This window comes from Cavia porcellus, unplaced genomic scaffold (assembly GCF_034190915.1).
Source record: "Cavia porcellus strain 051 isolate PalLab524CR breed Dunkin Hartley unplaced genomic scaffold, mCavPor4.1 scaffold_1, whole genome shotgun sequence".
Taxonomy (NCBI): domain Eukaryota; kingdom Metazoa; phylum Chordata; class Mammalia; order Rodentia; family Caviidae; genus Cavia; species Cavia porcellus.
In genome coordinates this window covers 234,204,292-234,230,558 of record NW_026947484.1, presented here as the reverse complement: position 1 = coordinate 234,230,558, position 26,267 = coordinate 234,204,292, and the positions used below count along the sequence as shown (strand labels likewise).

The 26,267-nt window shown below is 48.1% G+C and overlaps 1 protein-coding gene across 3 annotated transcripts in view; it reads left to right on the top strand.

Annotated features, from left to right (window-relative positions):
• The first annotated feature begins 6,139 nt into the window (after positions 1-6,139).
• The window catches only part of Dpysl5 (dihydropyrimidinase like 5), a 79,555-nt gene continuing 59,427 nt past the window's right edge, over positions 6,140-26,267 (top strand). Inside the window, exon 1 of one of the 3 annotated variants that reach the window (XM_063231105.1) lies at positions 6,140-6,298. Coding sequence is in view for 1 of the 3 variants with exons in the window: in XM_063231101.1 (XP_063087171.1) it covers positions 7,001-7,032 (32 nt within the window). In the remaining 2 variants the exon portion in view is untranslated. Of the gene's footprint in view, positions 6,299-6,459; positions 6,605-6,710; positions 7,033-26,267 lie in introns of those variants that run through there. The other 2 variants (XM_063231107.1, XM_063231101.1) reach the window with 2 other exon arrangements.

Below are 26,267 nucleotides of genomic sequence, written 5' to 3'. Positions count from 1 at the left end.
GAAGGTGGGAGCCTGTTTGGATTCTGGACACAGAAAATAAAACCTCCAAACCATATTTGAAGGACTTCAGCCAGAACTCCTGGACAGTTACCAGATCTTGCCAGGAACTCTAGCTGAGTACCTGGAAAGTATGGTGGTCAAGACTCCTAGCAGGGAATGGCCAATTGCTCAGAGGTAATTTCCACTTGGTATGATAAAGCTAAATAGCATACTTTTATTTCTGTCATGACCATGACCGTGACTTGTCTACAGTAGTTTCAGACTTCAATGATGTGTTTCACTGAACAGACAATGATACTGTAATTTGTTATAGTTTAGAATCAAAATGTTTCCCCAAAGATTTATATGTTCAGAAGCGAGGCTTTTGGAAGATGAGTGGATCACGGGGTACAAACGTCACCAGTGGATTAATTCATTAATGACTTCACAGACAGATGTAGTATTAGGAAATAGGGCCTGACTGGAGGAGATGGATCACTGTGGAAGTGACCCGAAGAGGTGAATTTTTGTTCTTGGCTCCTCCTCCATCGCTCTGCTTGCTGGCTGCCATGGGTTGAACAGCTTCCTCCTGTCACACACTTCTACCGTGCCATTTTTGCCTTGGAGTCAGCTAATCATGGACGGAACCCTCTGAAACCGTGAGCCAAATAAACATCTCCTCTTAAATCGTAGATATTGGGTATTTTGTCCCAGTGATAGGAAAGTGACTAAGACAAAATTATAATTACTAATAACTTTTGAACATTTACTAGAACATTATGAATTATTTACTCCTCATCACCACCACACCCAAGTAGTTGCATTTTGGTTGCATGGACTTTACCTTGTCAGAGTTACATTGTTCATTATAAATCACTGATTTACACTGAGCACGTATTGCCTTCTGACTGGTACCCTTAGTGCATTACCTTCTTCCCTCCCACAGCCGGTTTCTGGGAAGGCACTGAGCTGTCTTCTTGGAAGTGGAGGCATGGGAAAGCTCATAACCTGCTAAGTTTCCATAGCTGAGTGAGTGATCCTGGAAAGCATCAAAAATTGGCCCACCAGGGGCCGGGGATTTAGCTCAGCGGCATAAGCGCCTGCCTTGCAAGCAGGCAGTCGTGAGTTCGATCCCTGGTACCGATAAAAATGAAAAAAAGACAAAAAAAAAAAAAAAAAATTGGCCCACCTTGCCAATGGCTGGAACTTTTCCTTCCTTTTTTGATCCTTGAAAGAGCAAAACTAAAGATCATGATCGCCCGTGGAAAAGAAAGGGTTGTGGGGTAAGTGAGCCCCTCTCCAATGTGTGCAGGCACTTGCCTGCTGTCCCCTGAGGGAAGCACAGGACCCCTGCTCCCCTGGGGACCTTACAGAACACTCCCGAGAGGCTTTAAACCTCAAAGTGAAGAATCAAATTCAACCAAGTCACCAAGCTGGATAGGGGTGGCCCCAGCTGAAAATTACAATATGAACTTAAGAGAGCATAGCAGTTGGGGCTGGGGAGTTAGCTCAGCGGCATAAGCACCTGCCTTGCAGGCAGGTGGTCGTGAGTTGGATCCCTGGTACCAATTTAAAAAAAAAAAGAGATAGAGAACATAGCAGTTTGGGGAAAAGGCAAACGTAAAGGGCTCGGCTTGCTCCTTTGAGTTTTGTCAGGGTGGGGAAACTGCTGGCCTGTGCTGTCTTGCTTTCCTCTTCCATAAAGTAGAAGTTGTGACATCTTTCCAGACATACAGTGGCTGTGCTGTGGGGTAAATGAATAATGTATATAAACCATGCAGGAAATACTGAAGAAGAAAAAAGCACCAGCTGTAGGTCTTTTGCTTCCTTTTTTGTTTTCAATTTCTTTTTAATATGTGGTACCCAGATTGACCCCAAATTCCTGTGCTTACATAACTGTTACCTCAGCCTTCTCAGTAACTAGGGATACGCACTAGCTTTAATTCTTTCTGTTGTTTGTTTTTTCTTTCTTTTTATCAGTACTGGGGATCAAGCTCATGACTGCCTGCTCGCAAGGCAGGTGCTTATGCCGCTGAGCTAAATCCCCAGCCCCCTAATTCTTTATTTCACTTATGTATTTGTCTGTTTATGGCACTAGAGATCAAACCCAGGGCCATCAACACTGAGCTTCATAGCTGTAGTTCACCCCACCCCTGCTTTTTGGAGACAGTGTCTTGCTAAGGCCCTAAATTGCTCAGGCTGGGCTCAAACTCGTAACCCTCTTGCTTCAGCCTCCCCAGTGTTCCGGATTACAGTGTGCGCCATTATGGCCAGATAGCCTTGATTCTTACTAAGAGAAGCGCTGATAACTAAAGAGGAAAAATGCTGGCTTCATAAAAGAGTACCAGAAAGAAATTAAGTAAAGGTGGTAAGGGTCTCTCTTACCACTTTATTTCTTTGAATTCAGTTTATAAATAAAAACTCAATTTGGGAGTCGGGCTGAGGGGCTTCTTGCAGATCTCAGCTCCTCACACTGGTAGAAGTTTAATATAGCATTGTACTGTGGGTGTGACAGGTGGGAAAAGAGATGATTAACGATTTGGCTCTTAAAGTAACCCCTTTGTTCTCTGAAGGTGATTGTTTATAAGAGTTGTGTTTCTTGCTTTCATTATTATTCTTGCTAAGCCTCAAATGAATTTTTGTTAAGGGAGAAAAAAAAGCATACAACAACTCCTCATTATCCTCATCTGTATAATGTTGGCATTGTGAGACCGTGTAATTTCTAGGTTCCTTTTTTAAAGAGTCTCTATATGCGTGTGTGAAAGAAATGCAAATTCAAAGCTGTAAATTTCTGCGATGGGGCTTGGGCAGCTGGAATCACCAAGCAATTCCTCTGGGAACCATTTTGGTTCCAAGAGGAGACACTTTTACTTCAAAATTGAACTTTGAAATTTAAAAATAAAAGCAGAAAAATAAATACATAAAGGCATTCCTCGGCCTGGAGAAATCATTTAAATTTGGGGAGAATGTATCTGCATTTCCGGGGTAGTGATAAGCCATGGGAATTTCCTTTAACGGTCTCAGCTCCAGCATCTATCCCCACCCTCCCCAGGTCTTCTGCCCTGTGTCAGGCTGGGGACATGAGGTCTGTGGCTCTTTCCCCCACTTTGCAGTTCAGCACCTCTGATGATCTCCATGGACTGTGCCTGGTTGGTTGCGTTTGGTTTTTGGTGCTGGAGATGAACTCAGGGTTAGCCACGCCCACCCCATCTCTATGTTGTTACAGTTTCTTTGTGCTTCTGAGTCCTTTCTCCCTCTCCCAAAGTCTGTTTGTCTTTCTTGTCCTTTTTGGGCCTCCTGCTCTGTGGTAGTGACTGGGATATAGAACGGTCACAGACAGCTGGCTCACAACTTCTTTTGGCTCAGTAGATTTCACAGGGTTGTCACTGAGAAGTATCAAGGTCCAGAAAGGTGGAAAGAGAGGGGATGGGGAGAAACTTAACATGGAGCTCCCCAGATGGATGGAGAATCCCTTTTCCAGCAGGTACCCAGTGGAGACACCTGTTGAAACTACAGAGAAAGACCTTGTCGGGGGTAGTGGCTTGGTGAGAGGCTCCCCGGGAGCTGGTCCAATCAGGACAGCCATCTCTGCACTGGAATCAACCTCTCTGGAGCAAAATGGAGGGAGGGTGTGCTGGCACACAGATGCTCCGCTGTGGATCTGAAAGATGTCTCCAAGCAGGGTGATTTTCATGGCTAGTTACGTATTCTCACTTTGGATTTCCTCACCTGTAAAATAACGAGATGCTATCTGCTAGGAGGAGTTGTAAAGCTTAAATGATGTGTTACAGAACACCTAGTGTAGCCACTGATAGTAGCACATACCTGTAATCCCAGCACTCTGGAAGACTGAGGCAGGATGATCACAAGCTTGTGCTCAACCTGCCTGCCCTGCTATTCCCTCTCTTCCCACTGCCTCCTGATTTCTGGGCCACAGTGAGTGCCTCCATTGTCTCCCAAACATTCCTAGGCTGCCTGACCACAAGCTTTTCTTTTTCTTCTTCTTCTTCTTTTTTTTTTTTTTTTTTTTTTTTTTTTTTTTGTATTTTTACCGGTACCAGGGATCGAACTCACAACCACACGCTTGCAAAGCAGGCACTTATGCCGCTGAGCTAAATCCTCAGCCCCCCAACACAAGCTTTTCTTCTGTCATCTTCAAACCTCAGACCTCTGCTTATGGCTGCCAATCAAATCAATATCCAAGTGAAATCCAAATCCTGGTCCCCCACTCCCTGACCCTCTGTCCTGGATCAATTTCTCTTATCTGAATCTTTATCCTACTTTATCTACCTGGTCATATGAGCCTTATAATAAAAAATCATAACGTTGCACTTTTATTATTGTAAGGAATGTCACATTACCTCCTTCATACAATTCAACAACCATTTTTGTTGAATGAATACATTTAAGTGTGTATTCTATATGCCAGACAGTGGGCTGTCCCCTTTATACATATTTCTCCACAAAATGATCACAGCTAAGCTAAAAGAACGTATTAGGACTCTCGTGTCCTCGGGAGGTGGGTGGTGGGAGACGGGCTAATGCTCAGATGGAACGGTTCGCTTTTTTAAGGAGCCAGAAGGAACCAGGATTCCAATCCAGGGATGTGACTCCAAGCTTTGTGCTCTGCTTCTCAAGAGAAACAGATTTAAAATCAACTATGCAAACGTCCCGCTACTAAGGACATTTGCAACTGCCAGTGTGGGTATGACTTCCATCAATGTCCCTGACTTATAGACGACTTCGCGGCGACCTCTGCTTCTAACCTGAGCGCAGAGGCCTAAATAGATTGAGGTCCGCTAAACGCTGCAGACAATGCTTACTGCCGCTAGGAGGCTCTCTCCGCCTAAGGCAAAAAGAGCACAAGGCACGCGCGTGGCCGCCCGCGCGCCAGACACTCGCAGCCCAGCGCAGACGCCGGGCTCCACTCCACCTCCCCAAGGCCGGATGTATTTTGCTTAAATCTCTGCTCGGGCAAAGCTTGGCCAGAGATTCCATCAGCAATGCCCCAGTATGGAACAGTTTTCACAGCCACATCCCGGGCTCTCCCGAGTTGCTGTGGGGGGCTGTGGGGTGCTGTGGGGAGACCCCATGCTCATTCGAAGGCCACCAGAATAAACTTACTACGCCGAGGACGAAGGGAGCGCAGGGAAATCGTCTTCCGCCCAGAAGTGGGAGGCTCGATGGGGTACCCCAGAACTGCATTCCGCAAACGCCAGCCTGGCCTGCTTCACCAGCACCACCAGCACCACCCGCCCAGCCGCTCGCAGAGAGAACAAACACCAGGCCGTGACCCGGGCGGCCGAGCCCTCATCCCCACCCGGGGGAGCCCGGGGTCTGCAGAGGCTTCTGCAGCGTCTTTAGGGTTCCCCGGGGCTCCAGCACGGGGTTGCGGGTTAAGATGCTGTGTTTCGACGCTTCGCTGCGCCTTTGGAGGGAGGCTCAGTGCAAACAGGGCAATCACTGATCTTGGGGATTTGGGGGGGAAGAGGGAGCTGTTAAATTACCATCGCATTTAAAAGATGAAGGAAAAAGACGAAGCGAATGTAAACTGGGTTACACACCATTTCTACAGGTTTCACCATCCTTTGAATGGAGACACCAGAAATACGACAGGCGGCGTGGGCCTGAGAGGTCGCGTCGCAGCGCCAGGCAAAACCGCTGCCATCCAAAGACTGACCCGGAGATTGGAGAGCTCCGAGGGGCCGCCGCGAGAGGCAGGAGGCCGTCCGCGGGGGAGCGGTTTTGCCGCAGCCGAGCCCCGCGGCCAGGGCAGCCGGGCATTGTTTCCGCGCCCGGGTGGGGCTCCGCCTGGGGGGACGTGCGTCCCCGGGACCCGCCCGCAGCTTTCCCAGGGGACCCGGGCTGCGGCGCGGCCCAGCGCGGGCTTTGTGAAGGTCTCCGGTCACCATGGAAACCCGCAGGCACGCCGAGTGGCCGGGCCCGGGGCCGCGCCCTCTGCCCCGCTCGGACCCCGGCCGCGCAGAGGCGCCTGTCGGGATTTGTAGTCGCCGAGTGGCCGCCGCTCGCGGCGCCGAGGACGCGGGGCGCAGCCTGACCCCGCCTCCCCTTAACCTGCGGCGCGAGGTGGGGAGCGCGGGGAGGAGCACCCGGCCGTGATTGGCTGCGGCCGCGCCCAGCCCCCACCGCGTCCCCTCCCCCGCGCGCCACCCCCGACTCCCGCGGCAAGCGCGCCAAGGCGGCCCCGAGCGAGCGCGCGTGCAGCCGCCGCCGCCCCGAGCACCCGGAGCTCCCACGCCGCGGCGAGACTCGGGACCGAGCCACAGACGGACCCTCGCAGCCGCAGCGTCCCGGACGAGTGGGTGACGGAGGGGGCTGTGGGCTTTACGTTCCCGGGGCTGGGAAATCCGCCGACCCGGGCCTCCCTGAGGGTGCGCACAAAAGGGGAGGATGGGGTGCGCCTAGGAGCCCGAAGGCAAAGGACGTGGCGGGAGGCGTGGTTGGGACTGGGGACGGCAGCTGGGCTACACTGGGGCGCAGGTCGGGTCCTCTGTGCGCCCTGAGAGCCCCGTGAGGTGCCGGGGCGTACAGTGTGTGCTCTCGGGATTCGCTATTACCCGCGTGAGCGGGCAGCTGGCTTGCAAGGACTCACGCCGGGCACACGGTGGGCGCCTTTCCCTCGATCGCCGACGTGCAGTGAGTGGCGGGAAGGCTGGGCCGGTCGTGCCGCGTCCCAAGTCCCCACCCCGCCGTTCGTTACGCATCCTCTGTCCGTGTCGCCCCGGGCTGGGAGCTGCCCAGCCTGGACCCGCCCGGGTGGTGGTCTGCGAAGTGGACGCCTGCAGAGGCCGCCCCAGCTGCCTGCGAGGCACCTGCCCGAGCCCCAGAGCCCCAGAGACCGCCCGCTGCTGCCCGGGCCTCGCCGCCTGCGCCGACAGAGCCCCCACGCGAGAGCCGCCCCGCAGCATCCATCTGAGCGCGCGAAGCAGGCCGTCGACGCCCGGGGCCGGGGAGGGGGCCGGTCTGGGCCGCAGAGAAGCCAGGAAGGGCAGCAGCAAAGATGGGCCAGGCTAGGGAGCTGGGTGGGGACAGGTGCGTGCTGGAGGCTGGGGTGGGGGCGGCGGGGGCCGGGTTGGTGTGGGGAAGGGAAGGGGGCGCGCCTGCGTGGAGAGGGAAGGGGCGAGGTGCAGGTGGCGCGGGGCGAGGCCAGGCCGCCGAGGGATGGGGAGGAGGGGAGCGCGGTGGAGGCCGTCTGGGTTGGAAAGGGCAGGCCAGAGGGGGAGGAGGCCGCCGCTGCGCGAGGTGGGGTCCGCCGGGGAAGGGGGTCCCCCGCTGGGGAGGGCGGGCCGCCCAGCAGATCTCCAGCCTGAGGACGCTGGCGTGGCCGGCAGGGCGCGGTCCTGGGGTCGGGCGAAGGACCCAGGATGGCGGAATCGGGACGGGGCGAGGCTGCCCCGCGAGGAGCTTTGTTTCCTAGCTTGGAATGAGCCCGCAGAGATTGGGGGGGATTTTGTGGGGATCCGCAGCGCCCCCCGGCACGCCCTGTTCTCGCGGAGCTGGAAGGCTTTGCCCAGCGGCAGATGCTGCCGGGGAGGCGGAATGGGGGCGTCTCCCACCCCGGAGACCCGGAGAACAATAGCCGGCCCCGATGTCCGCTGGACGTCGAAGCAGGGCCCCCCAGAATTCAAGTGTGCAGTGTTCTGGTGCAGAAAGCGCTCGTTGAGAAACCCTAGGGCGTTGCTGGCTCCTTGGGGTTTGCGTGGGGGCCCCCCAAATCCCGAGGGGAGTCTCACCTTCCCGCGGGCTCTGGAGCCCTGGCACGGATCCCCCCGCCCTTTTGGTGCCTCCTGGCTGTTAGCCAGCGGCTGAGATGCGCAGCGGTTAGTGGCGCAGAGCTTGGGGCGCCACTAGAGTCCCAGAAACTGGGTGTCTTCTGGCTACAGAGCAGGCTCCGGAGCAGCCGGCTTTGTCTCTGGAGACTGCCCAAGTCTAGCGGACTGCTGTGCTTCCTTGGGGGAGCTGTCCGGGCTGGTAGGTTTAGGGTTATATTGGGGAGAAGCGGTAGTGGGGTTCCCCGCCCAGGGTGTGGCTCCTGGTTTTCTACAGCCGAGGACGCAAGCTTCCCTCTGCCGGTGACCACACCCAGGCTCGCCGGTCCTTTGCAGATGAGCCTGTATTGTCTGCTGACCTAAGAGTGGGAGGGCTCTTGCCCACGGGAAAGCAGACGAGCCGAGTGGAAACAGGCGGGCCCGGCCGAGCTGCGCGGCGCTCACAGATGTGCGGGCAGGCTTGCCGGCTGCCTCAGCGCTGTGCATGCCAGGGCCGCAGCGCCGCGACACGCAAAACATCAGCCGCCAGCCAGATTTCTGTGTGGCAAGTTTTCTGTGCTAATGGTTTAGCTGATAAAGGGAATCTGAAACACAACGCTAAATTACTGTATATTAAATTTTGTAAAAGCCAGGCAGAGGCACTTTTGCTCCAAAGTGGGGAGGATGTTTGGCTAAATGACAATCACGGATGGAATAGGTGTCACGTTGCCTTTCTACTAAGGGATGAGCCTTTGGCTCTCTTAATCAAGCCTTCAGACCTCTTGTGGGGCTTCTGACTGGCAATGGGCTAGCTCCAGCAGGTTTCAAAAGATGGCGCTTTGAGGAGCCTCTTAGAGTTTACAAAAAGATCTGGAAGGACTGGCTGGAATGTTTCCACTGGCTACTTTAAACTATTTTTATTAAATCAAATACAAATGCATGCATGTATGTATACATATATATGTATGTATGAACACATGCATCCAATGTGTGCAAAAACTAAAAATCCCAATGTTGGCAAAATCAGAATATGACAGTACAGAGTCTTGTTTTGAAATAAGTGTTTTCATATCATTGACTTAAAAGGAGAAGTTTCAAGATGGACTGTCTTATTGGTTTATTCCTTTTGTATTAATTCTTGGAGTTCTAAGATACCGTATTCCTAGGAAGCCGCTCTTGAACAGCCCATACAACCCATCCCTCGTGGCGGGGCATTTGGGGGTGAGGATGCCAGTTTTCCCATCTTGAATTTTGTAGGGAAGAGGGACCAAAAACACCATTGCCACCCAACCCCTCACCCCTGCCACCAACTATCACCTTCTGCCAAGGCTGCTCCTGTGAACTCAGGGAGGAAAGAGCAAAGTAGCCCAAGAGAAGAAATCTGTGTCTGCAGAATTCTGGGCTACCCTCTTAACTGGCTTGTTAGGAACCTTGGCTAAGTTGTCCATCCTTAGAAAGATGTCCATCCTGGCGGGTTTCGCCATAGTCTCTCCAAGATGCAAACCTGAGCTGAGGCTAGCTGCGTGGCTCTTAGTGTGCTGCATGTGTTCATCCCGCAGTTACTCTACAAGGCAGGCACACACAGCTGGCCGAAACTGAGTTTGAGGTTTGGAATTCTCACCTCTGTGCAGTGCCGCCGCCTCTCTGTCATCTCCCTGCAGTGGATATCTAAGAATGCTTAGCCCCTGGTCCAGGACGTAGCGCCTGCCTACATTAGTTCCTTGGAACGGTGGGCCAAAGGTCATCATGATGTGGGCAAGGCTAGGGTCAAAGTAAGCTGATTTTACAGATCTTTTTCTTTCCAATTAGAAAAATACCAGGAGCTGAACAGGCTGGTATTGTTAGATGAGGCTGAGCCCCAGTGTATTCTTCTGGTACCAAAATTACCAATTTCTGATAGAATCTGATCCTGTATATTTTTTGTTTTCCTAGCTGTAAGAAAACATTTCAGAAAATATTTTCAGTAAGACTCAATTCATAGGCCCCTGCGGGAGAGCAGTAATACGGAATGTACATCTTTGTCAATGTGATATTCTGTAAGGAGAAACTGGCATAATATGAGAGTGAATAAGAAAAAGCATGTTTTGTATTTTTCAAGAAAGCATGATTGAGTTTATTGCACTGCTAGTGCATAAGTGAAAAACAACTTCAAATCTGCTCTGCCTTACATTTTTTATACAAAGATGAAAGGTTAAGTGCTGTGGTATGAATCTTTTATGAACTTGGATCTTTATTATGGGCACAAATTATATACTTCAGCAAAAGTTCATGAAGGAGCTTTGTTTGTGATTTGTTCTGGTTCAGCCTTTGAGACTGGCTTCACTTAGATTGACTTAACCATAGCATCCCCTGAGGGATGTCATCAAGGGCTGTCATCAGTCACAGCCCCATCTCCCATTTGCTCCTTGCTTCCTGGCCCACAGACCTCATCCACATAATTCAGGCTCAGAGAGAGCATGCACAGGATGGAGAATTGGACCTCGAACCAGAAAGCCTGGTTCAAATCCTCTCTGCCACTTTCCATCGGTCCCTAGGTGAGTATTCACCTGTCTGCTCAGGGACTCGGTTTGTTCTTCCCCACCCCAAGCCTGGTGGGTCAGTACAGTACCACCTGAAGGATTACAGGTTAATCTAGAGAGAGCCGCAGAGCAGAGTCTGCTCATCAATACATATCAGTTGTCACTGCCACTGTCATTGTCATCCTGCTCTTCTCCAGTGTATGCCCTTAAAAATTACATTTCGATTCCCCATTTAAACTTTCTGCAGGGCCAGGACAGGTGCTGCTCTAGGACCTTCACAGTGGGTAAGAAAGAATGATTAGGACCCCTTTCTGAAACTCCCCCCTCGCAAATAGCAGGAATTTCTCTGTGCGGGGTCTGTTCCTGGATGACTGTATGCACAGCTGCTGCCAGCAGCTGAGAATGTGGAGAGGGAAGCATGCTCCAGAAGGGCTTTGAGCCTGGCTTTGCCAAATCCTCCCTGAGTGTTGGGGTGATCCTGGGTGACCCCATCTCTACGCTACCCAATCATCAAGCGCCTGAGACTGGTGAGATGTGTTGTTCCAAGACTATTCTGTCCTTGGAAGGGGAAAAGATTGACCATTTTTGACTGATGGCAAATTGTTGGGAAGAAAATATTTCTAGTTTTCCAGCTAAGAAATATACATCGTGCAACCTGGCACTATGGATTTATTTATTTCACCAACACTTGCAAAGCGCTTGCTGTGTGAAGTGGTTCATTCTAATTCCTGTGACTTAGATACTGTTATAATCCACAGCTGAAGGGGGCAGCGGAGGTAAAAGGCCACCCAGAGAGAGAAGTGGCAGAGCCAGAGCCCAGGCCCGAGGCTGCTCAGGGTCACTCTCAGTCCGTGACCCCCGAACAGCAGAACACACAGAATCGATCGGTGCGCTCATGGTGCCAGGCAGGTCTGCACCTGCAGGGCAAAGCAGCCGCCCGGCTGGAAACTCAGACCCAAGCATCAGCAGTGCAGCTTTGGCTAGAATTTCTTCGTCTTGCCCGGAACAGCTCTGCTTTTCTCTTACTCAACTGACTGTGTGGGGCCCACTTACACTATTGGGGAAAGTCTCCTTAAAATAAGGGTTGGCTAGTTGTAGCTAGTAACCACATCTACGAAAGACTTACGGGGTGAATTTTTGATAACTGGGCGCTACAGCCTAGCCTGAGTGATACACAAAAATTAACCACCGAAGCCTGTAAACTCTACCCCATGCCGAGGACCTTAGTAGTCGGGTATAAGGTTTACAAGAAACTAAAGAATTTAGCAGTAAGTTTTATCAAATTACAAAATGGTACACTTAACTGTGTTTAAAATAGAATTTGGGACTGGAGATGCAGCTCAGTAGTAGAGTGCTTGCTTAGCCTGCCCAACACCCTGGGTTCAAGCCCCCGGTCCTGAAGGGGAAAAAGACAGAATGAGGAGGAATTTGTTCCATTTTTCTTACCACCTAACTTCTGACACAAAATATTGCTCCAAGTAAGCACTGAGTCATCATCACTGACTGACTATCTGATCTGGGTGATATTTAACGGGCTATTTCAGCCACTGAGACGTCGGGTTCCCCATTTAAATTTACAGTCGTGTGGCCCAAGTGAAGTTGGGGTTTTATGAATGACTAAGTTCTGTGGAAGAAAGAAGTGTTTCTGAATTCTGAATTAACTGCCACGCTTCCCACCCCCGACATCTGTTCATTTTCGCTGGTTTGGCAACGCTTTTTGGGTCCGTCCCTGCCTGGCCTCCCTGTGAATGTGTCTCCCACCGGAGTGCTCCTGCTCCTGCTCCGGGTCACCCCATCTTTGTGTCGCTCCAGTGGCCATTTCCAGGCTGCCCCTTTGTTGATTTCAAGTCCGCCTCTGTGGGCTGGCTCTGATTTCCCAGGCTTTCTTCTGTCTTCTTTTGTCTGGTCCTGTCCTTCCCTTTGTCCTTCTGCAGAGCAGGATCCACCTCTGATGTGGAAACAGCCTCCTTTCTCATCATTTTTACCTCCTCAGACTTCTGCCCTGTGATACCAGAGTGATACCACTCTGATCTGAAAATACCTTTTTGCTCACTTGTAACATAGCATCTTTGCAGCCTTGGTAGCTTGGACTGTTAAAGTTTGCCATACTGTCAAGTGGCAGTGCCCACACATAACATGGTGACTTTTGGGGGAGGTAAAGTGGCTGGGGGTGTATTTTATATTGATATTTTTTTCATTTTTTGACTAACTCATGACCTGCTAGCAAACTTTCTATCACTGAGCTATATATCCCCTGGCTTCCTCAAATATATTTTTAAACTTTTTAATGAAGTACAACAGTACCCAGGAAAGTATAAGCACTTTATAATTTGGATTTTTTTCCATCCTGAACCCAGGGAGCACTGAGCTACGTACCCAGCCCTTTTCTGAATTTTCTTTTGTGACAGGGTCTCCCTAAGTTGCTCATGCTGGCCTTAAACTTCAGGCCCTCCTGCCTCAGCCTCACAAGTAGCTGGGATTACAGGTGTGTGCCACTGAGCTAAACAAATTAAACAGGCCCAGGAAATCAGCATCAAATCAAGAAACAGCAGATTACTAGCACCCCGACCCCTGATGTCCTCCCCCAGTTCCTAGCAAGTTCCCCAGGGTAAGTAGCTATTCCTATGAGTTCTTACAGCACCCATCAGCTCTGGCAATTTCTGAGCTTTTCACAAAGGGAATCATACAGTCGGCACTCTTCTTCTTGTGTGGATTTTCCCCTCAATGTTCTAGGTGTGAGATACCTTTGCATTTGATGTACTCAGGTTCATTGCTGAATAACCTTTTACGTAAAGATCTCACAGTTATCCATTGTGTTGATAAGGGCGCCTGCGTAGTTTGCAGTTGGAGCTATTGTAAACACCGCTGCTATGAACAACCTGTTGCATGCCTTTGTTTCCTCTGGGGTGTATCCTGAGGAGTGAAAGTGCTAGGTCAGCAGTTTGCCGTGTCCCATTGCAGTGGCTTTTACGAACAATAAGAAAAACAGACAAACAAAATATGCCAAGGTGTGCAATGCTTTGGTTAAACAGTTTTGGGAAATTGTAAAGGGCAGTTTGATGTGGCAACTTCACTGGAGGTTACTTTCAAGTGCTGATTCTTTAAGCAAAAAGTACTACTTTAAGCTAGTTTTTTAAAAAAGAAAAAACTCCCCTCCCTACAGCAACTGGTTGCTTGATTGAAATAAACTAATGACTGAATAAACTAATGTTGTGTACCAGCCTGCCTCTTGCTATAAGTTGTGTTAACTCTTGTTTCTTAAAGAAAAGAATCAGATTATAATCAAAACATTGGTCAAAAAAAGAAAAAAAAAACATTGGTTCAAAAGTGATTCCAGAAATATCCTGACAGCTATGGGTAATATTAACAAGTGATTTTATTATTAGCTATTTTGTATTTTTTTAATATGCTTGTGATACATAATTGCATTTATTTTGGGATATATATGTTATATCTTGATCATTGAATAATTTCTGTGTCTTAAAAAATTACCCCTAAGATAGCACCGCGGAATCACTGAGTTCACACAGCCTGGCAGCAGGATTATAACGTACATGATGGGATAAAAATACAGGGAATGTTCAAAATTTTAAAAAGATTTTTATAGTAAAAGATACATGGCCATTAGTGGCCCTCAGGATATTCCCTGTCACTATAACACACTGATCTCATCATTCAAAAACAGTGAGTGCTGCGTGGTGAGTGCCATCGGACAGAAAGGCAGGTCTGTAAACACGAGTGTGTTCTCACCCACTTGACTCACAGGATCTGGCACCGTGTGCCTTCTTCGTCTTCCTCAAAGTCAGAATGAGCACAGAAAGTAACCATTTGGAAGGGGTAGTGTCTGTGGGATTAGTGTGTTAGAGGTGAAGGGGGGTATTTGAGGAAGATTAGTGCCAATGTATATTTTTCTTATTGTAACAAAGGTTTTTAAAAATATAAATATTCACTGCCTTGTCTTGTCTTGTCTTTTCTTTTTTTCCGAGACAATGTCACTATAATTTAGGCTGACCTTGAACTCAGCATGTAGCCCAGGTTGGCCTCAAACTTGCAGTCCTCCTGCCTCAGCCTCCTGGTGCTGGGATTACAGGCATACACCACCACCCCCAGCTCACTGTATTTTTCAACCATATTTCATATCTCCATTTCTGAAAAGACATGATTTTTATAAACGTGTTATAATAGAATCTCTACAACTAATAAAAATCCATAAAGATGAAGCACAAAGATGTGAGTGCTAACTTTGAATTGCGAGGAGAAAGCAAACCCTGCTCAGCCCCATCTGGTCTTACGTGGCCCAGGAGACGTGGCAGTGGTAGACGTGGCCAGTGCAGGGCCAGGGCAGAGACTGGCATAACTGGAGGATGGTGGTAGTGGAATGTGTGCCACAGGAGTGACAAGGCAGCTGTAGATGCCTAAGCTGGCTAGTTCTTCCTTAGAAGACCTGATTACAACCCAAGCTATTCCCGAAAAACTTTTTTTAAACCATGTGCCGTTTGCAGCAAGCAGTTAGATTAGTTCAGTGCTTTAAAACCTGGTTTACTGCTTAAACTCAGGCTCTCAAGCATTTTAATATTCATATGTTTGCTGGTATAAGATTTAACCTTTTACTTTAAAATGTGTAAATCTAATGTTCCAATAGTTAACCAGTAGACTATTTTGCCAGTTCAGCTAGTATAATTTTTGCTTTAGGTTATCTGCAATTTTTGACTATCACAGTACAACAGTGAAAACCCTTGCTCAGTGTTTCTTTGTTTTGTTTTGTTGTTTTTCTGGGGTGGTTTTGTTTTGTTTTGGTCTTTTTGAGACAAGGTCTTCCTGTGCAGTTCAGGCTAGCTTTGAGCTCACTTGGTAGCCCAGGCTGGTCTCGAACTTGCAGCAGTCCTCCTGCCTCAGCCTCCTGAGTGCTGGGGTTACAGGTGGGCAGCACCACCTGTGAGGAAGCTGAGGCAGGAGGATCGCAAGTTTGTGGTCAGCCTAGGCTACATAACAAAATCCAGGCCTTCCTGGACTGTGTAGTGAGACAGTCTCAAAACAAAACAATTTACTAGATGATAGGATTGAAGAACTTGTTACTTGTTACTTAGTGTATCAATAATCGTAAGTAAAAGTAAATACTTTGTCATACAAAAGAAAAAAAAAGTGGAGAAGCCAGGGATATAGCTCAGCAGTGCTGCACTCCCTCACAAGTGTGAGGTCAGAAGTTTGATCCTTGGTACCAAAAGATTAGAAAAAAGAAACCTATAAAAAATTTGGACGGCAAATGACCCACAGTGAAGATCAGTCTTTTCAATAAATTCCATAATTTAGTGCTGCTTCTTAAAGACAAGTAGCACCTAACGTGGGCTGCTGTGAAAGACAAGTGACCTCCGTGCTATGGAGAGATGGCACAGGAGGAGCAGCCCGTGCGTAGGTGGGTTCTAAGTATCTGAGAATAGCCAGGCCGGCTGGCGCACACCGGTAATCCCACCACTGGGAAGGCCGAGGCTGGACGCTCACTGTGAGTCTGAGGCCAGCCTGGGCTACATAGTGAGTTCAAGGCCAACCTGAACTGCAGAGCAAGACCCCGTCTCAAAACAAAACAGAAACAAAAAATCTGAGAATAGATTGCTGATCGCCAGGAGTCGGGATGACTGATGGTGCATCCCGGCACAGAGACAGTGAGGGTTAATAGCTCTGGATAACTGCCGCTCAGTGGGACACACTGCAGCTGATACTCGAGAGAGACCTGAACCTCCTCTCAGAGCTGCTGTATGTTCTTACTTCCTGCTGCAGGCACTGGGGTTCCAGGAAGGAGCCAGTGCACAGGGAAGAGGTGGCGTTTGAGTCCTGGCTGTGTTATGTCTTAGGTATGAAAGACCTTGGGCAAAGCTATTTTGTCTTCTCCTCAGTTCCTCGGTTTCCTCGTGAGCTCAGCAGAGTTGGTGTTGTCTTCCTGGGTCTGCTGGGGGCTGAGTGGGGCCCAGTGCACTGAGCTCAGTGGGATAAATGGAAGTCATTTAGTGCCGCAGCGCTGTTAGGTACCTCTGAGATGGGTAAAGGCGTGGTTGCTTAAGAACACGGTCACGGGGACTTGGAGCACAAGGGGAGAGTTAATCAGATTGCCTCTGCTCCCTTCTCAGTGAAGGGAAGAGGTGGAGCCTGGGTGCCCCGGGACAGCACTGATTTTCTCTGATGGCCACGCTGCTGCTGTGACTGTCTCGCTCCGTGAGCAGCGCAGCCCGCAGGTGTGCTGTGTGTGCCATCAGAACTAAACAGCGACCTTTTAATCAAGCAGCGCCTGTTGCAGGGGTTGATCCTAAAGATGAACAAGCTTATGTGCACGTGAAGATAGCAAGGGACATTACTGCAGCGTTGCTTGTGCTAGGAAAAATTAGACACCACCTGGATGCTGCTCATTGAAAAGCTAATGAAGTACAGTATGAGATGTATATTATGGAATATTATGTACCACTAAACAAGGATGTTTTGGTATAGAACAACCTCCAGTATATCACTAAAAGGGAATATATAGAGAGATAGATAGATAGATAGATAGACAGAGTGAGAGAGAGAGAGAGAAAGTTGGGGATATATATATATATATATATATATATATGGAATCATATAATTTATGCTTAAATATGCATAGCTAGTTCATGGAATAAATGTTTTCATAGTATGTTGCTTGCCTTAACAGTAATAATAATTTGCTCACAAATGGATCCCCAGATGCTGGTCTCCTGAACTAAAGACAGAATATTTTTAAATTTTGAGACGAGGTCTCACTATTTTGCCGGATTCAATTTGGGACTCGCCTGCCTCAGCCTCCCAGAATGCTGGGATTACAGGCATATACCTCCATGGCTAGCAGAATGTGTTCTCTTGACCGCCCAATCAAAAAAGACAAATTCTGGGGCTGGGGATTTAGCTCAGCAGTATAAGCGCCTGCCTTGCAAGTGTGCAGTCCTGAGTTCAATCTCTGGTACCAAAAAAAAGTTAGCACAACAAAGACAAACTCTGAGTGCAGAAGTGGTGGTGACCCCCCACCACCACCACCGCCCACACACACAGGACAAAAAGCATTTCCAACATTATCGCTTTTGGTCCTTTTTATGTAGGGACATCTTTGGATTGAGTCTTGGGATCAGAAGGTGAAGGACACTCCCTGGACGTCTCAAACCCTCCCTTGGCGATGTGTGCGCTCCTCCCTGCCCACAGCGTGTGTTGCTGATCTCTTCCTGGGGCGGAAGGAGCCGTTTCACAGAGGAGGGACCTCAGGCCCTGTGGCTCCCGGGCCTGTGTCAGCAGGGAGCAGGCTGGGGAATGTGCCCACCGTGGTCTTGGCCGAGGAGTTAGGAGGCTTCTGGCTTCTGTGGAGTTGGTTCCCGTATCCGGGTGTTTGTTCCATTTTGCCTCAGTTCTGATTACGTGTGAATGTGTTTTCTCGGGACTTTGATTTGAGGCTCGTGATCCCCATCATTTGTTCACACCATGGGTGACGCCCTCTGCTTGAGTGTGGGCAGAGTCTCTGAGGTGCCTTTGCTGTGTAGAATAGCAGAGGTGACGCAGACAGCACCCTCATGATTATACCAACCCATCTTGATGAAGCCAGCCGCTGTTCTAGGCAATACCATTGTTCTTTGGAAATTGAAGGGGCTGAGGGTGGATTCTGCCAACAACCAGTGAGTTTGGAAGCAGAATCTTCCCCAGTCGGAGCTCCGTGAGGGGTCATAGCCTTGGAAGCAGCCACTTGAGGACCTCGATTCCAGGCCACAGAAAATGTGAGGTTTCAAGCCACGAAGTCTGTGGTAATTTGTTACACAGCATTGGTGACTAATACAGGACTCTCCTGTAGTGCCAGACCAAGGCCCCTCACCAGGTTGTGAGGTGAATGTGTCTATCTCAAAACAATGGCCCAAAGTACTTTCACTTGGGTGGTCATGTAACTTACATTTCAAAGCAAAGCACTTCAGAGAGTAAAAAGGATTTGCAAGTTAATAATTTGGTTGGGTCTAACGGTATCAACTGAGGCTCTGCCGGGCAAACTGGGAGCCAGGATCACCCGCACCATACACTGTTCATGTTTTCCGCTCTTTTGTCTCATGGCTTTTCTTACAATCATTTTCCCTTCCTTCCTTCCTTCCTTCCTTCCTTCTTTCCTTCCTTCCCTCCCTCCCTGGGCAGTGCTGGGATGGAGCCCTGGCTGCACACCCTGGGCTGCATCTCCCCTCACCCAGCCTTGCTCAGAGCCTGTGTGCTTGACCTGTGGGTGGACAGAGCTGAACTTTCCCTGCTTTCCTGTCTCTGCTCCTTAAAGCTTGCCCTCCTTAAAGCAGGCGAGGAAGCCTGGGGGCTTAGGCCACGCGCATTGATAGAAGTTTGCAGTCTCTTGGAAGCCTTTTGTTTCACCAGACTGAGGCTTATGTATGATGTCTGTATGCACATAGGGTTCACCCATGTTGTGTGTGCACTTCAGTGAGCTTTGCGTATCCAGAGTGGCCCGACTATCACCATATTCTAATTTAGAGCATTTTCATCACCCCAGAAAAAAAATCCCAGACCCAATAGCTGTCACCCCATTTCCTCCTTCAAATCTCCCCTCTGGTCCTCTGGCCCCTGGCAGCCACTGATCTGCTTTCTGTCTCAATGGATTTGCTTATCTTGGACATTTCATACAAATGGAATCATATTTTTATATAGATGAAGCCTTAGATTTTAATCTTGAAGAAAGTGGTGCAGGGTCTGAGCTCTGTCGTATACTCTTTTGGTTTTAGTATGAAGGTATAGGTGATTGGGACTTACAGCAGGTTCTGTGGCCATCCCTGGTACGTGCTCTGGGCAGCCTTGTCCAGCTGGCCCCGGCCACTCTCGGGCCATACCCCAGCACCCCCATCTAACTGGGCAGACCCAGGCTGCTGCCTGACATCGAGGTGCTTCTTCATCTAGAACTGGAATGAAGCAGCATAGCTGATACGGGATGGGGCGCAGGGGCTGCAGGAGACAGGGCCAAGGTCTTCACTGCCTCGGTGTCCAGACTGGAGTCTGGGGCAGAGGACACCAGGCAGAGGGCAGGTAAGGAGCTGCAGCCCCACGGGCCTGGCGGGCCTGGCTGGACTGTGTGCCCAGAGGGGGCTTAGGGACAGCGGAGCATGTCAGAGCTGCCTCACTTCGGTCTCTTCCTGGCTCTTTCCCCTTGGGGCTCCGTGTGCTGAAGGGGGTACAGGGTTGCTGGGCCCAAAGAGGGGAGCCAGGAGTGCAGGACGTGAGCAGATTTGGAGATTATCTGCCTTGGTTCACACAAACACACTCCTTGCTATTTAAAATCAATGGCAGGTTTGGGGGATACAGTTAGTGTTGGTGTGTTTAAGCAAATTACGTGCATAAGCACAACTTTTTTTCCTTTGCACTTATATCAAAATAACACCTTGCCTTTCTCCTCCCTTTGGGAGCCTTTCTTCAAGCCAGTCATGCTCTAGATAGCCAGCCAACAGCACAGAGAAGGTCGTGTTTCCTTCTAACCACAGCATCATCTTCCCAGTTGAGATGTCAAGAAACGGTTTTGTGTTGTGTCTCAGTTCAGGGTGAGCATGCAGTACTCGGGACGTATTTTATTGCATAAAAATTAAGTGAGCATGGGAATGCACACCTGCGATGCCAGCATTCCTGGAGGCTGAGGCAGGAAGATCCCAAGTTTAAACCCAGCATAATCTTTGGAAAACCCTATCTCAGAATGAAATAAATAAAAAGAGCTGGGGATATAGCACAGTGTGATGGCCCTGGGCTCAATCTCTAGTACTATAAAACCAAACCAAAACAAAATGCCAGAGTGGGAGTGGCCCCGAGAAGGCTGCTGTGGTAAGGAGAGTCCGGAGCCTGGGAAACATACCTGTCCCTCAGGTCACTCTTTCTGACCTGTAATTGTCATGCATGTATCTCATCATCCACAGGCACATGACATCCATTCCTCCCACTAATACCACCTCCTCACCCTGAGGAGCCTGAGCTAAACTGGGGTGACCCTTCCCGTTGGTTTCCATTTGTTTTTGAGCCCCGCCAACTGCTGCGCCCATCTCTGAAGCTTCCGCTCATAGGCAGAGGGTGTTTATAGTGGAGCCAGAGGCTTTTAAAAGATTTTTTCAGTAGAGATCGTTTTCAAGCTTTTCTAGAGGGGCGCAGTACTGCACGTTTCCATCAGCAGAGTCCGAGGCTGACCGTCCACCCCTCCCAGGCTGCAGGTCTCTCCTCCACGTCCTGCCACGCTAAGGAATCTGTCTTGAGTTCTGCCATCTGACGGATGTGCTGTGCTTCCTCCCTGTTACTGGCGTCTGCGCCTCCCTGACTCTGACGGATGCTGTGGTCCTGCCCTATACCGCTGGGCATTTGAACCTGCTGTGCTGTGCTGAGTGTCTCCACCGCTGACCCCTTCCCCTTTCTCTTGTTGGTGTTTTCCCAGTCAGTGTGGAAGCGCTCACAGCTGTCATGGGCTGCACACTTTCCTAGGCTACTTCTCGTTTGCCCATTGGCCTTGCATTGAAGGCCTCTGTACTCTCTCAAATTAAAAATAACTCGTAATATAAGAAATGTGTCCTTTACGGCTTCTGTTGTGTATGCTGCTTTCTGGATCATTCTAGGATTTTTATTGTTTTCTATTTTATATCTGAATAAATTCCAGATGGATCATAGGTTTTGGTGTCTGCTGTAAGGCAGGAAGGTAATTTAATTCTCTTCCTGATGAATATCTAGTTGCCCACACCATTTATTACATAAATCATTTTTTCTCATTGAATTGAAGCAGCACTTTGGTTGGATTTAATTAAAGTCTCTGCCAAGCACTGTCTTGCTCCACTTGGCTCTTTGTCCACTTATATGCTGACAACGTGTCCTTTTTATTTTTTCCCCAGTTGTTTGAGGATGGGCCTTGATACGCAGTTCAGGTGACCTTGAACTCGCTGTGTAGTCCAGGCTGGCCTCAAACTCATGGCAACCCTCCTGCCTCAGCCTCTCGAATGTACTTTTAAATACAATAATTTCAGGTAACACATTTTAATATTTACTAAGGAGGTTCATAACATTGGCCTATCTTAAGTGTAAGATTCACTGATGATTAGGTGTTTATGGAGTTGTATAACCATCACAGGATCTAATTTTAGAAAATTTCCTTCACTCCAAAAAGAAACCCGGAAGTCACTTTTCATCCCCCCTCGCCACCCCTCCACAGCCACAAGTCACAATACATCAGAGTAGAGAAAACACTCTGTGTATAGAGGTGTCCCTGTGGGCCATTCCTAGTGTTTTATTCTGTATGCTTAAGTATGTTACAGTTGTGGGGGGCTGTGAGTACACTTTCCCTACATCTTGCTAGTTGATGGTTAGTATAAAAACCCCCTTTATTATTTTATCTCATATCCATTATCTTACCAGTTTTTAAGATTTTTCTAACTATACTGTAATCTTAAAGTAATTTGTTTCTTTTGTGTGTGTGTGATTGTCATGGGAATTTAGCTTTCTTATCTTACTGTACTGTAAGTTGCAAACATTTGATAATAGTGCCTGGAGAGTCATCCTTGCTTTTATTCCTAACTATAATGGCTGTGACTTTAGCATTTTACCCATTAGAATGGTTTTTCTTTTTGTGTTGTTACTGTGTTATCTTGTCCTTGTTATATTCTTGAGCAATTGTTTTCAGTTTCCTTGTTAGATTTTTTTAAAATCAGGAATAATATTTCATTAAACATTTTCAGCATTTATTTTGGTATTTAACTTTTCTCTGTTGATTGGTTAATGTAAAGAATCACGTTGCTAAATTCCGTGATCATCATTGTCTTTGTTTCATACAATAAACCCTAGCAAGTCAAAGTGTATCGTCTTTTGATACACTGCAGCCTCCTGCTTATAGATCCTACTTAATTTCTTTTGTATCTGATCATGAGATTTGTCCAACGGTTACTGTTTCAGTTCTGTGGTTACTGGGCTTTGATGGGAAGGCTATGCTGCTTTGTCAAATGGAGCTTGTCATTAAAATCTTATTTTTGGGCAACTCTTATTAACAGATTAAGGCAGGGAGAGTTGGACAACCAGGTTGAGAGGCAGTTACATTTTCATTCATGTTGATCTTTTGAGCTTAAGTTTTAATAGTTAATTTAACAGTTAACTTTGGAATCTTGGACTGGAGCTGCACTGTGTGGTGCCTCTGCCACAGTGCCGTAACAGTCATTTAGGTTTAGTTAAGAGAATTTAAAACTCAGTTCCTCAGCCGTCCTAGCCATGTTTTGAGTGCCCAGTAGACACACTTGACTCACGACTGCCACCTCTAACAACAGAGGCCAGAGAAGGTGCAACACCTGGCCAGTGGAGGCCTTTTGTGGGCTGATAAGCTGAGGTTGGTTTTTATAATATTCATGGATTACTAAAAAAGGAATTGATCTGGGCATGGTGGCACACACTTGTAATCCCAGCACTCAACAGGCTGAGGCAGGAGAATTCCTGCAAGTTTGAGGCCAGCTCAGGCTGCATCATGAGTTTACAACCAGCCGGAAGTACATGGTCAAAAAGAAAGAAAACATGGTGCACCCGGTGTGACTGCAAAGCCCCTGGTATAGAGGGAGCACTGTCTCCCAACTTGAGTCTGCCTGTGCCTACTTCCTATTTTTTATAGCGTGATACTATATATGATTACTTGCTTAATAGATTTACCTTTTTACTTAAATTTTTAAAAAATTAGCACAACAAATTTGCTATAACTGGATCATTGGAAAAATAAATACAACAAAAGCCAGTTCCTGGCTCCCTTCCAGGAAAATGGGGGTGCGGTGAGCAGCAGAGAAAGAACCTCTCCAAGTTTTGGTGTCGAGACCCTGGAATACAGCAACACGAGGAGGAGAAGGGGGAGAGAGTTGGGGCCCGTGGACAGAGGAAGGGTCTGCACTGAGACTTGAACCCCACAGAGTGAGATAATTCAGGAATTCAGCAAAAATAAGAAAACCAGGGGCAGCAGACCTTCCCGGGTGGGGAAAAACTTTAAGGAAGCAATGCGGCCCCAGCTCCAGTGTGCTGACTGCTGACCGAGGTCCTGCCAACCAGCAGAGGCCCCTCAGCCCCGGAGAAGCAGAGAGGAAGCCGAGCGGCCTCTCTGTGCCCCGGAGGAGGCCCTGTCGGCCAAGGAGAAGCAGCAAAGAAGCTGCTCTGCCTCCCGCCCCCACCCCACCTGCGAGCAACCAAATGCAGCCCAGGCTGAGGTGACAGTAACTGAAGTATGGAAACAGCCTGACATTTATGTTGTTTGATTGACTTTGCCCGCCTGGGCCAGTGGTCTGGGGAGCTATTTAGAGGATAACAATATGCAACATAGTAACGATTGTGGATTTCCTACTGCCCTGTTCCTGTGTCCTCTCGTTTCATCTTGTTCTGTTTTACTCCCTTTAAAATAAAAACATAAAATATAATAAATAAATGAAAAGCCAGTTCATGTTATTACTGTTTCAGTGACAAGCCAGAAGTTGCATTTCTCTCTGCTAACGAGGGCGATCAGTGAGCAGCGGGTGTAAGGACACCACACCCGCCAGCGGAAACTGGTTGCTTGAGGGAATCAGAACAGAAAGACGCTAAGGCAGGCAGTGGCTTCTCCCTAGCTCTCCGGCAGGCGCTGTTGAAGTCTGGGGACTTCAGACTTCAGAGAAATGGCATCATGAAGTTAAAGCGCGTAAGATTTCCTCACTTTTATTGAGCTTAGTTAATTTCTGTACCTTCTATGAAGCTACAGGCGTGTGTGTGTTTACTTTCCTTAAAGAGAAATCTGATAAAAGTTCTTGTACAATGTCTAGTACAGAGAAGACTTGCTTTTTTAAATATATTCTTGACTGGAACCTCTTGCGCATTGTGAAGTGTCTCTTTAAAGCTTTTGTTCCTTTCTCTTGGATTGTCTGTCTTATTGAGTTGTAAGAATTCTCTTTAGAGTTTGCTCATAAGCCCTTTACCAGAAATATAATTTGTGAATGTGATATCCCAGTCCAGGTCTTGTCTTTTCAATAATGTCTACTGAAGACATTAACAGTTTTACTTACAATTTTATCTTTTAGGAGTTGTGCTTTTTCTTGTTGTTGTTCTGGCCCAACTTGCTAAAGAGTTTGCATGTTTTCTTCTGGAAGTTTTCAATGCAGCAGCTATGACTCGGGTCTCTGGTCCACTTCAAGTTCATTTTTTTCCTACATGGACGTTCATTTGTTCTAGCATCATTTGTTGAAAAGACTAACCTTTCCTCTTGAACACTGTGGCACCTTGGTTATATATATGGAGGCCCACGTCTGGGCTCTGTTCTTCACCATCTGTATGTTTGTTTTTACACCAATACCACACCGTCTTGATTCCATCAGGTAGTGTAACTTCTAACCTTGTTCTTTTTTAACATTGGGTCACCTGATCTGAGTCCTGGGTGTTTCATATAAATTTGGAATCAGCTTTTTAATATCTACAAGTTGCTTATCAGGATTTTGATTTAGGTTGTGCTGAATCTATAGATAAAATTGGGGGGAATTTACACCTTAGTATGAAGTCTTCCAATCCTCGAATGCACTGTATTTATTTAGTTCTTCTCAAATATCTCTCAATGACATTATGAAGTTTTCGTTTTGTGGGGTTTGCATGATTGGTTACACGTATCCTGTTTTTTAGAGGCTATTTAAATGAGATGAATATGTTTCTACTATTGAAAACTGCCTTAGTCTCCAGTTCTCAGAAAAGCAGAGGATCGCTTGATTACCTGCAGCACAATAAGGCAGATTAAAAAGGACTAAGCCTGCAGCTTGTGGGGCACGGTGAAGGGACACCTGGTCCCAGACACTGGGGCTGCTTCATTGTACCAGACAGAGTGCCTGCCATGCCCAGAACAGCGGGTGGGTAACCTGGGCATGCATTTGGCATGAAAACAGGTAGGAAGGCCCCATGATAGGAGTATGGGCAGATAAGGAGGTGTCAGGAAAGCGTGCCAGGAGGTGGGGATCCTCGGACACCCCGGGGTGGAGGAGGCGATGGTGTAGAGGAAGGGTGAGCCCCCCTATGGGATAGAAACATCGGGTCCTTACGAACAGGGCTGGGGCCCAGGGATCCTGGGGCCGGCCATCAGCAGCAGCATAACCCTTCCCGGTGGCTGCGTAGGCTTCCCTGTGTGAGCATACCACCGGTTATTAAACAGCCCTCCTGTTGCTAGATCTTAAGCTTGTTCCCAAAATATTCGTTGTTATAAATAGCAGCATAATGAAAAATAGCGTCATAATGCAATTATTCCCTTAGAAGAAAGCCTGCGACACGCAGTGCACATTGTAAGTTTTCATATAGATGTTCAGATTTCCTTTTGGAAAGACGGTGGCTGTCTGAACGCTTCCTGGCTGTGTACGTCTCGCAGTCGCTGGATCACTGTTCCCCTTCATCTGTGTCTTTATTATCAGTGGAAAATGTCGCCTCCTTTTGATTTGCATTTCTTTGTTAATGCAGGTGAAATCTGCTTTCACTTGCCTGTTATTTATGTATGTAGAACCTGCGCCAGTCGGTCAGCTATTAAAACCTTTGCCTTTTTTCTTTGTTTCTTTCTTTCTGTGCAGTATTGTGGATGGAACCGCAGAGCCTCCTGCATCCTAGGCAAGTGCTCTACTACTGAGCTACCCCAGCCCCGCCTGCTGTTTTCTGTGGAACTATTTCTCTTTTCTGTATTGCAGATATCAACCTTTGATTATATTTCAGAAATATTTTGTAACCATTAATTCATCTTTATTAAAAGCAATTCGTGGTATCTTTTGCTTTTCACCATTATATAGTCTTATCTAAATCAATCTTGTTTTTTATGGTTTCTGGCTTTAGATCATGCTAGGAAAAACTGAACACAACCAAATTTCTGTGTAAACCTCGCCTCTGTGTTTTCCTCTGGCACTCTACCCTGTTGTCTTTATGTAAAGTGTGAGTTTAATGGTGTCCTTCCTTTCCTTGGGATCCCCCTCTGCATCTGGCCCACGCTGATGGCTCCTCCTAG